The 10434-nt window shown below is 44.7% G+C and overlaps 1 protein-coding gene across 1 annotated transcript; it reads right to left on the bottom strand.

Moving 5' to 3' along the window:
• Positions 1–1447: 1447 nt before the first annotated feature.
• On the bottom strand, positions 1448–5774 carry LOC122931282 (elongation factor 1-alpha, oocyte form). The gene is made up of 7 exons (XM_044285345.1): positions 5631–5774; positions 5346–5525; positions 3647–3943; positions 2799–2949; positions 2464–2720; positions 2146–2380; positions 1448–1569 (listed from the first exon to the last, which is right to left on the bottom strand). Exons 1-7 carry the CDS (start codon positions 5772–5774, stop codon positions 1448–1450), a joined length of 1386 nt encoding a protein of 461 aa, XP_044141280.1.
• Positions 5775–10434: the final 4660 nt, after the last annotated feature.

Raw genomic sequence — 10434 nt, 5'->3', positions numbered from 1 at the left:
TAAACCCTCACCAATCTGATATTCATGGTAAGTCTAAAACCCTGCACAATCCATTTAAGCAGGTCATACACATTAGATACATGTCTGGCCACCCCAGCTGCCTGCCTGTGTATGGCACCTACTGAAGCTGACTGTTAGGGATAAGAGAATCGACTTTGGCCGTTTCAGCCATTTTGCATATAACTTCATTAGAATACTGTATGGAGAGAGCGCCCTGTACAGTATTAGTGTATTGGTTCTGATGAGCCAAAGTTATTACTTCTAAGTCTTGTGAAACTTTGGGCAACATGTTTGGAAATTCGTTTTTTTACTGAACTCAGGTTCGGTTCTAAGGTACCGCTTGGAACTGAACGTTCGGTAAGAGGTTTTTAACAGTAGAAATTAACTTCTGAAACCACCTGACATTCTAATACTGTATGGAGCGCTCACTCTGTACAGAATTTTTATGCAAATCTAATTCAGATGTGTCATTTAAAGTAGTAGATTCACTCATTCCTACTGGCTGTGAAGGTAAAAGGATTGGCTGCAGGGGTCATTTCCTGCAACTAAATACACTACATGCATGTGCACACTAAGGAGTTATATTTTTAAGTATTCTTTACAGATTTTCTAAAATGGGGGGGGGAGGAATGCTACACAAGCTCAGTGTGAAGAAGCCCTTGCAGCTAGGCACAGGCCTGTGTTCTCTATGCATTTCAGTTTTAAAGTTGCAAACCCAAGAAGGGTCTAAGGCAGTTATGATGTAGTAATCTCAATTGTCAAACAGCTAAAGTTACTTCAAGGGGTTGTCCAGCTTCTAGCATCCTATCCTGAAAATATGCTGGCGTGCGCTGCCATTGATCAGACATGCATGATGGTGGTATAGAGGCACTGACATGGATCCTCTGTTTATATTATGTGGATCAACACATATCTACCACCCCCTATCTTATATTTTGAATAGTCAGCACCTTTGCTGTTTTTAATGGCCAATAATCAGGTAATTATGTTTACACATGCACCATTTGATCATGACTGATTTTTTGCATTACATCCTGTATTGGAATTTGAACTCGATTGCGTTGTACATGCTTTTAGATAGATAAGAGCTCCACCTATACACATTGCAGTGATGGGTAAATACAGACTGATTTACTTTGGAGTGCTGCCTTATTCCTGTTGAGGATAGGTGCCCAATATCAGGTTGGTGGAGAGCAACAAGCAGACTGCTCCATCTACTGTATGGTGGCAGTGCAGTGTTCCTGCAGCTAAGCCCTATTCACCTAGATTAATCCATGCATGGTTACCCACTAGCATTGTGTGGTTCTGAAAACCCAACTGTTGATAGTTAATCTAGTTACATGTTGTGTTAGACATGATTTCACACAGGATACAAGCTGTAAACTATGCACATTTATTAAGTTTCCAGCAAAAAAAGATAAATTATTTTCACAGAATGAATGAGACATCACTTCTTGGTAGCCTTCAATGCAGATTTTGTGACCTTAGCAGTGCTTGGTGCTTTCTTGTCCACAGCTTTAATGACTCCAACCGCCACCGTCTGTCTCATGTCACGAACGGCAAACCGGCCTGCAATATAGTTAAGTGCATATTGTAGTTTTGGACTTAAATACATTAAGCTAGAAGAACAGCAGGTTAAAAACCACACTTCACTCCATAAAGGTTCGTTCCAGGTAGTCCTAACAGTTTCTAGAAGGTCGTCCACTGCTTAAATGTAATGTGGTTCTCTGGGCTTAAAGTCCTCCAGTGTGCCAATCTGTGGAGGAGACTAGTCTGCTCAGTACTACCCCTGTTTTATTCACACAACTGCCAGAACTGGATGTGGGCTCTTCCATTCAGATCATGGCTGGATGTGTTCCTTAGTCTTCCCATTTAGCTGCACACTGTATATGTAGCCTAACAGGAAGACTTGGAAACACGTACAGTCTGGACCCTAGTGGAAGAGTCCATATCCCGTCATTGACCACAGCAGAAATGTCAGTGCAATAGAGAAGTACTGAGCAGACTAATCCTCCCTCTATAGGTCAGCACACAGGAGGATTTTCGAAGCCCAAAGATCCTCTAAGGCTGAAGCAACCATGTTATATAGACTTACAATTAAGCAAATGCTGACAGTAGACTGATAAAACATGCAGTCTTCCTTACCTAGGGGAGGGTATGAAGAGAAGGTCTCCACACACATTGGTTTCCCAGGAATCATTTCAACAATGGCAGCATCCCCAGATTTTAAGTTTTTGGGGTTGTCCTCCATTTTCTTGCCCGATCGACGGTCAATCTTTTCCTTCAGCTCTGCAAACTTACAAGCTATGTGGGCTGTGTGACAGTCCAGTACTGGAGCATAGCCAGCATTAATCTGTCCTGGGTGATTGAGGATAATTACCTGTGGGAATAAACAAGACGTATTACATAAGCAGTGCACATGCCTTGTCTTCCAAGGAGTGTTATGCCAATTTAGTGTGTTACCTGAGCTGTGAAACTGGCAGCCTCCATTGGTGGGTCATTTTTGCTATCACCAGCTACATTGCCTCTTCTGATGTCCTTAACAGATATATTCTTCACATTGAAGCCCACATTGTCCCCAGGTGTAGCTTCCTGTAAAGCTTCGTGATGCATTTCTACAGACTTTACTTCTGTGGTTACATTTCCAGGTGCAAATGTTACAACCATTCCTGGCTTCAAGATGCCAGTCTCAATTCTGCCCACCGGAACAGTGCCAATACCTAGAATAGGCCAAGTATTAATATCATCCTAAACAAAAATAGGGTCCATCATCCATATCATAATATATTTCATCTTACCTCCAATCTTGTAAACATCTTGAAGAGGTAGACGCAGAGGTTTGTTCAATGGACGAGCTGGGGGAATAATAGAGTCCAGTGCTTCTAGAAGGGTAACTCCAGTGGCATTTCCTTCTTTCCTTTCAATCTTCCAGCCTTTGAACCAAGGCATCTAAAGACAAAATTACACATTATATTCATGTGATCTGCATAAGCAATTGTCACATTCTACCTTAAGTATTAATTTAGACTCCATTTGCATGGGTCATTTAGACCCACCTGGCTAAACATTGGTACAAGACTTTTAGAAATACTCAACGTTAGTTCAAATTCACACCAACATTTAGGCTACTTTCACACTAGCAGCAGCCTTCTCTGGCGGGTGACATGTCAGTTTTATTCCTGCATGTTCACCGTGCTCCCTCTGGAACCCAGTCACACCCCCATTGTAGACAATGGGGCTGAGCAGACCTCTGGCGGCACATGTGCACTAGCAGCAGCATGGACCCGGCAGGCTGTTCACCCGCCAGAGCAGGCTGCCACTAGTGTGAAAGTAGTCCAAGGCTGTGGATAAGTGGTGACGTGATACACAACTCAATGCAGTGAAAGTGAATTGAGTCACTGACCTGCAAGTAGTTACAACTGATGCAGAGAAATACAAACTGGATTTTAAGACTGTTGGGTTATGGCAAATTGTCAGTGGCAATAAGAGCCCATTGACTTTAGAGTACAGTAGAGCCACAATGCTGAGATCTCCAGCTGTGTAGTCCCAGTGTTATTCACGATTATGACCTTGGTTCTAGCCTCCTGAGATTCTTACAAAGCCCATGTTGTGAAGTTAAAACATTGCAGTCAAAAGGGCAACTAACCTTACTGCTAGCTTCCAGCATATTGTCTCCATGCCAGCCAGAAATTGGTACATAACCAACTGTTGCTGGGTTGTAGCCAATTTTCTTAATGTAGGTGCTAACTTCCTTTGTTATTTCGTCAAACCTCTTCTGGCTGTATGGAGGTTCTGTGGAATCCATCTTGTTCACACCAATGATTAACTGTTTGACGCCCAACGTAAAGGCAAGGAGGGCATGCTCCCGAGTCTGTCCATTCTTGGAAATTCCAGCTTCGAACTCCCCCACTCCGGCAGCCACAATAAGTACAGCACAGTCCGCCTGAAAGGAAAGTAGATATTAGTAAAACAAATTGTTTCCCCAACCATTGAAGTCATTGTAACACAGAATACATCAGAAGAGTGGTCATGTCCAAACAAGCCTAAAAGCTCCCACCTCAGACACCTAGGTGACATGCCCTGTTGTGCCAGCAAGCAGCATATTAAATGCTGAAGCCGCTACATGTGTACGAGTAATGGAAAGATACACAAGACCTCTGCTCTCCCAGTGGACATGCCACCAGAGTCTTAGATGGGCAGGCCAGTGATACTGATAGGACAGGTCATCAGCCTCAGATCTGTGGGGGCCAACACCTAGCACCCCGACTGATTAGTTGTTAGCTGCTAGTGCCAGCACTTCCACTGAGAACAGAGTTAGAAACACAGCTCTGTTCTGAGTAGTAGGCCTTCTGGTTACTGCAGTCACTTAAATAGGAGCTGAAGTAACCCTAGTCAGAGACTAGTGGTAGCTCTGGTTCCAGCAGGTAACTGATCAGTGGGAGCTCAGTCTGCCCACCGCCAACATAATAGTTAGCCCAGAAATCACCTTTACCTCTGCATCATGGACTCAAAGGTGATGCCATTTCAAAATTTGCCTCAGGCAGTGGGAAGGCTATGTGCTCCTCTGCCCCTGGCCACAAAGCAGTGAGGGAAATGGGGCCCAAGTGGAACTCTTGCACCCCCTCCACCTTTAGCTACACCCCAAAGTCACCACTGCAGAAATCCAGCTACACAGAAATTTGTACATCAAGAGTGAAAGCTTAAAAGTAAACCTAGTTTATGCCTCAGCCTTTAAGTAAAAGCTTATTCACACATCCATATTTCAGGTGTAACATACAATTTCCATTGAAGCCTAGATTGGCTTTTCAGGAGACAGGTGTGACAACTGCTAGGCATAAACTAACACTACTTTCACACTAGCGGTTTGCCGATCCAACATGGATCTGCAAAAACACTTGTTACAATACAACCGCATGCATCCCGTCATGAACAGATCCGGTTGTATTAGGTCTTCTATAGCAAAGACTGATCGGTCATGAACACCATTAAAAGTCAACGGGGGGGGGGGGGGAAGGGGGGTCAGAGGAGAAGAGAAACAGATCTGTCCCCATAGACTTAAATTGGGCGTAAGGATCCATCTTGTTCCGCACCGTGATATTAGGTGGTGTGCTCTGAGTTCATCACGACACACCCTTAGTTCAAGCTGCTGATCCTTGTGCCAAACAGTACATATAATATGGAATTGGGAGTTAGGAAACTCTTCAGAGGAGTTTCTAAGAGGGAATCCACCTCCATGGTCTTAGACTACTCATGCAGATGGAATTCTGAGCGGAGGCAATACTAGGAGATAGTCATCACCTGCTCAACAATCTGCACTCATCCACCCCAGGCCCTGCAGTACTTACCTGTGAGGTGCCAGTGATCATGTTCTTGATGAAGTCACGATGCCCAGGGGCATCAATGATGGTGATGTAGTACTTCGCAGTTTCAAACTTCCACAGGGAAATATCAATGGTGATGCCACGCTCCCGCTCAGCCTTCAGCTTGTCCAGCACCCAGGCGTACTTGAAGGAACCTTTGCCCATCTGTAAAAAGCCAGCAATGACGTTATTGGATTGCACACAAGGTTCTACCCCAAACCAGCCATGGCCCCTCACTCCCCGATCAGCCCTGGTCCATCACCCCCTTACCTCCGCTGCTTCTTTCTCAAACTTCTCGATCGTCCTCTTATCGATCCCGCCGCACTTGTAGATCAGGTGGCCGGTAGTGGTGGACTTGCCGGAGTCGACATGGCCAATGACCACGATGTTAATGTGGATCTTCTCTTTTCCCATCGTAACAACCTTGAAGTGTATCAGAGCAGACGGAGCGGTAGAGAGGACGCGGCGGCGCCAGACATTTAAAGGTCTGAACCAGGGCGGGGCTTACGGAACGACCAATAGCAAGCCTAGTGCCCGAGGTAAGAGCACTGTGATTGGATAACGCGTTGTTTGGGAGCAGACTGCACCCGCCTACTTATCACATGTGTTTGGGATTCTGGTTGCTTTATTACCTATTTATGGATTCTGCTATTTTTTCAGGATTTACATTGAGCTTTTCATCATCTGAGTACATCATCCTATTCATATGTGACGTGCATAATTGTGGGTGCACTTTTATTATGGTGTACCCCCAGGAAAAGTTATTAGGGGCTAGTCATATGGCCTCTTTTGGGGTGCAGACACAGGGGCTGAAATTTTGACCATGTGGTTTTATTATTGATTAATTTCAATGGAAGGCAGTGCTGAGGATCACGGAGTGGCGGCTTAGCGCCATGGCCACCCTGAGAAGGGACATGTGTGTTCTTAGCGTAAGCGGCGGCGAGTCCTCCCATATAAATGAATGGGAGGTAGAAATGATGTGGGTGCCTCTGGGATTTCAGTGTGGACAGTTCAGTGGAAAATTCAGTGGGGAAAAAAGCAGTGTGAACGACCCCTTACGTGTTTTATTCTATTTTTAGATTGTAAATAACTTCTGCAAAGGCCATACATTTTAGGTTACTTTCACACTAGCGTTTCTATTTTCCGGTATTGAGATCCGTCATAGGGTCTCAATACCGGAAAAAAAACACTTCCGTTTTGTCCCCATTCATTGTCAATGGGGACAATACGTAACTGAACAGAACGGAATGCTCCAAAATGCATTTCGTTCCGATAGGTTGTGTTCTCATACCGGAGATAAAAACCGCAGCGTGCTGCGGTTTTCTTTCCGTCATGGGATGCGGAGCAAGACGGATCCATCATGACCCACAATGCAAGTCAACGGGGACGGATCTGTTTAACTCTGACACAATAGAAAACAGATTCGCCCCCCTTTGACTTTCAATGGAGTACATGACGGATCCGTCTTGGCTATGTTAAAGATATAACAAACGGATCTGTTCATAACGGATGCAGGCGGTTGTATTATCAGTAATGGAAGCGTTTTTTGCTGAACCCTGCCGGATCCAGTAAAAATGCTAGTATGAAAGTAGCCTTAGGGTCTATTCACACGTCCGTTTTTTCTTTCCTGATCTGTTCCGTTTTTTGCTGAACAGATCTGGACCAGATCTGGACCCATTCATTTTCAATGGGTCCTGAAAAAAAACGGACAGCACAATGTCTGATTTTTTTCCAGGACCCATTGAAAATGAATGGGTCCAGATCTGGTCCAGATCTGTTCAGCAAAAAACGGAACAGATCAGGAAAGAAAAAACGGACGTGTGAATAGACCCTTAAATGGATGCCAGTGGACTCCTTCATTTCCAGTCATGCGCGGTACGCTCTCATTCACTTCTATGGGGAGCGTGCTTGTTGGTGGCCGGACCAGAGTCCTCTAGCCACCACCTTGTGGGGCTACATTCCCGATATAGGTGCAGGTCCCAGTGGTGGGACCCACACCTATAAGACAATGGGGGCATAACCAAGCGATATGCCCCCATTGTCTGAGATGAGACAACCCATTTAAGGATGTAACAACACCATCTGAACATGTAAGTGACTCTAGTGGACGTCAGGAATGCTTTTAAAGATGGATTCATAAATTTGTGGATTATAATCGAGTGCTGGAGATTTGCTCATTTCTACAAAACTAATTTTTGATAACATATACCTCTGACATACTACTGTATAGGCATACAGCGACATAAGTCAGCCATGTAAGCTGCGGTCTCCTCACAACATACCAAGCACAGCGCCATACATTGTATAGTGGCTGTGCTTGGTATTACAACCCAGGCCTATTCACTTGCATGAGATTGAACTGCACAAAGGTAATGTGGCTAATGGACATGACGTCATTGGCCTAGACAGAGGCCGCTGCACTCACTGGTGTGCCACACCTCTTCAAACAGCTGATCAGCGAGAGCTTTGGGAGTCACACTTCCAACAATCTGATGTTGATGATAGGCCTGAGGATAGGCCACCAATATTGAACTCCCAGAAAACCCCTTTAACGGGTTGTCTGGGTTCTAGATGTTGATGACATGGGTTCTAGATGTTGCAGGATAGGTCATGAATATCAGATCGGTGTGGATCCGATACCTGACACCACAACCGATCAGTCGTTCTCAGCAGCTGCCGGCGCCAGAAACATCACACTGGAAGGAGTCAGAATCAGAAAGCTCCATGCAGCCGGCATACTGCAGCTCAGCTCCTATTCAAGATGTTTCCGACAGCTGCTTAGAACAACTGATGGGTGGGGGATACAGGTGCTGGACCCCCAAAATCTGATATTGATAACATCCTATAGGCCTTTAAAGGGCTTTTTACAGACTTTTACCATTGATGACCTATCCTCAGGATAGGTCATCAATATCAGATCGGCAGGGTGCCGAGTCTCAGACTCCCAGCAATCTGATATTGATGATCTATCCCGAGGATAGGATATTAATAGTAAAAGCCCGGACAATCCCTTTCAGTCTTTTATCAATATTGGTATCGCTATAGACACAAGTGGTCTCTATTGTAATTTCACTGTGTTTATCAGAAGCATTTTGCTCCTCTAGCCAGGGGGCAGTATTCGTGACTAGCGTGTTATTTGTTTCGGTGTCAGACACCTCTAGGATCATCTCCATTGTGCTGTGGTCTGCCGATGCATACCAAAAGCTTTAAACACTTGTTCAAGTTGCATATCACAAGTTTCATGTTAAAGTGATCACTGTCCAAAGAAATCCCATCTAATGCTAATGAACTTGAATTTGCAATACAAGAAACAGAAGTTGCTCCGCAGGTTTTTGAAATAATAGTCTGGGCGGGCTACTGTTAATACTGACAAATCTCATGGCCTATACCAAGCAAACTACAATAGCTGAATGTATCCATCACTTTTGTATCTCACATATTGTTGAGGTGTAACTTATAGACTGTGCATATAACTTATATGACTATTAGGAAATGGTATTTGTTAATGTTATTTGGTTCATTTTCCACCTTTTTGTGAGAATGTATGCTCAACAGGCCTTGCTCGTGGACAGGCAACTCAAACAGCTTCCAGGGACCCCTATAAGGCTCTGTTCAGGCATCTGTTCAGATAATACAACCACATGCATCCGTTCAGAACGGGTCCGTTTGTATTATCTTTAACATAGCCAAGCCGGATCAGTCTTGAACACCATTGAAAGTCAATGGGGGACGGATCCGTTTTCTATTGTGTCAGTGAAAATGGATCCGTCCCCATTGACTTACATTGTGTGTCAAGACGAATCCGTTTGGCTCCGTTTTGTCAGACGGACACCAAAACGTGTGTCCGCCTTCAAAGCGGAATGGAGCCAAACTGATGCATTCTGAGCGGATCCTTATCCATTCAGAATGCATTAAGGGCAAAACTGATCCATTTTGGACCCCTGAACGGATCTCACAAACGGAAACCAAAACGCCAGTGTGAAAGTAGCCAAATCATTGTCGACCGAACCTGCAGACCAACACTTTTATATGTGTGGGGGCGCTCCTGACTCTACCCCAACAGATGATGTCGGGAGAGAAGGATAAAACAAAGTGAATATTTTGTACAACCATAGATAAGCTGCTGCCAAAAGTGCTTGGCAGCAGTTTTTCCACTCTGTCCATATAATACAATACACACATGTATGAGGGAGACAGGAGAAATAGCTGTCAGCCAGTGGAGTAACTAGAACTGTCTGAGCCCCACAACAAACTTTAGATAGGTCATCAGTATCTGACCGGCGGAGGTCCGACACCCGAGACCCCTGCCGATCAGCTGTTTGAGAAGGCACCGACACTACATTGTATAGCGGCTGTGCTTGGTATCGCACTCAGCTCTTTTCACTTCAATGGGGCTGAGCGCAATACCAAGCGCAGTCACTATCCAATGTACGGTGCTGTGCTTGGTATGCATGGAGAAGGCTGCGGCACCCACAGGAGCGCTGGTGCCTTCTCAGACAGCTGATTGCGGGGGTCCCGGGGATCAGACCCCCACCGATCAGATACTGATGACCTATCCTGATGATAAGTCATTAGTATCAAAATCCCCGAAAACCACTCTAAGCATGCATGTCTCCACAGGTCCGGCAGGGAGAGGGTAGGATTTAAAAGCTTATAAAAACTGGACAAACCCTCTTAAAGGTATCATCTTCTTTGGTCAATCCTTATATGCTAAAAAAAAGGCTTCCGGTCATATGCTGTAATGTTAGTATCTGTAAGCAAGCATTCAGTTCCACTGCAGCGGCAACACTGGGAAAGCGTTAATTTTAATGTAAATTTGTTTTCCCTTAGTCCTAACAGCAGCACAAGTGGGGAGTTCTCCCCTGTGAAACTGGCAGGACAGGTGGAATTTTTATTGATAAAATTATTACCCAAGATTAATTAAACAATTAACCCACCCCCATAAAGGGACGCCTGCCCCAACAGACAGTGCTTTATCATCAAGTATACCAAAAAACAAAGAAGCTTGGTTTGGGTGGAAATTTGTGTGCTGCTGTTAGCACTAAGGGAAAACAAATTTACGTTAAAATTAACG

Source organism: Bufo gargarizans, chromosome 3 (assembly GCF_014858855.1).
Source record: "Bufo gargarizans isolate SCDJY-AF-19 chromosome 3, ASM1485885v1, whole genome shotgun sequence".
Taxonomy (NCBI): Eukaryota; Metazoa; Chordata; class Amphibia; order Anura; family Bufonidae; genus Bufo; species Bufo gargarizans.
The sequence above is the reverse complement of the archived record's forward strand: the minus strand, read 5'-3'. Positions and strand labels throughout refer to the sequence as shown.

Coding starts and splice junctions, on each gene's coding strand:
- LOC122931282 (XM_044285345.1), bottom strand. CDS start 5,774: ATGGGAAAAGAGAAGATCCACATTAACATCGTGGTCATTGGCCATGTC. Junction 5,526..5,630: donor TTGAGAAAGAAGCAGCGGAG/GTAAGGGGGTGA, acceptor GGCTTTTTACAG/ATGGGCAAAGGTTCCTTCAA. Junction 3,944..5,345: donor TGATCACTGGCACCTCACAG/GTAAGTACTGCA, acceptor CTTTCCTTTCAG/GCGGACTGTGCTGTACTTAT.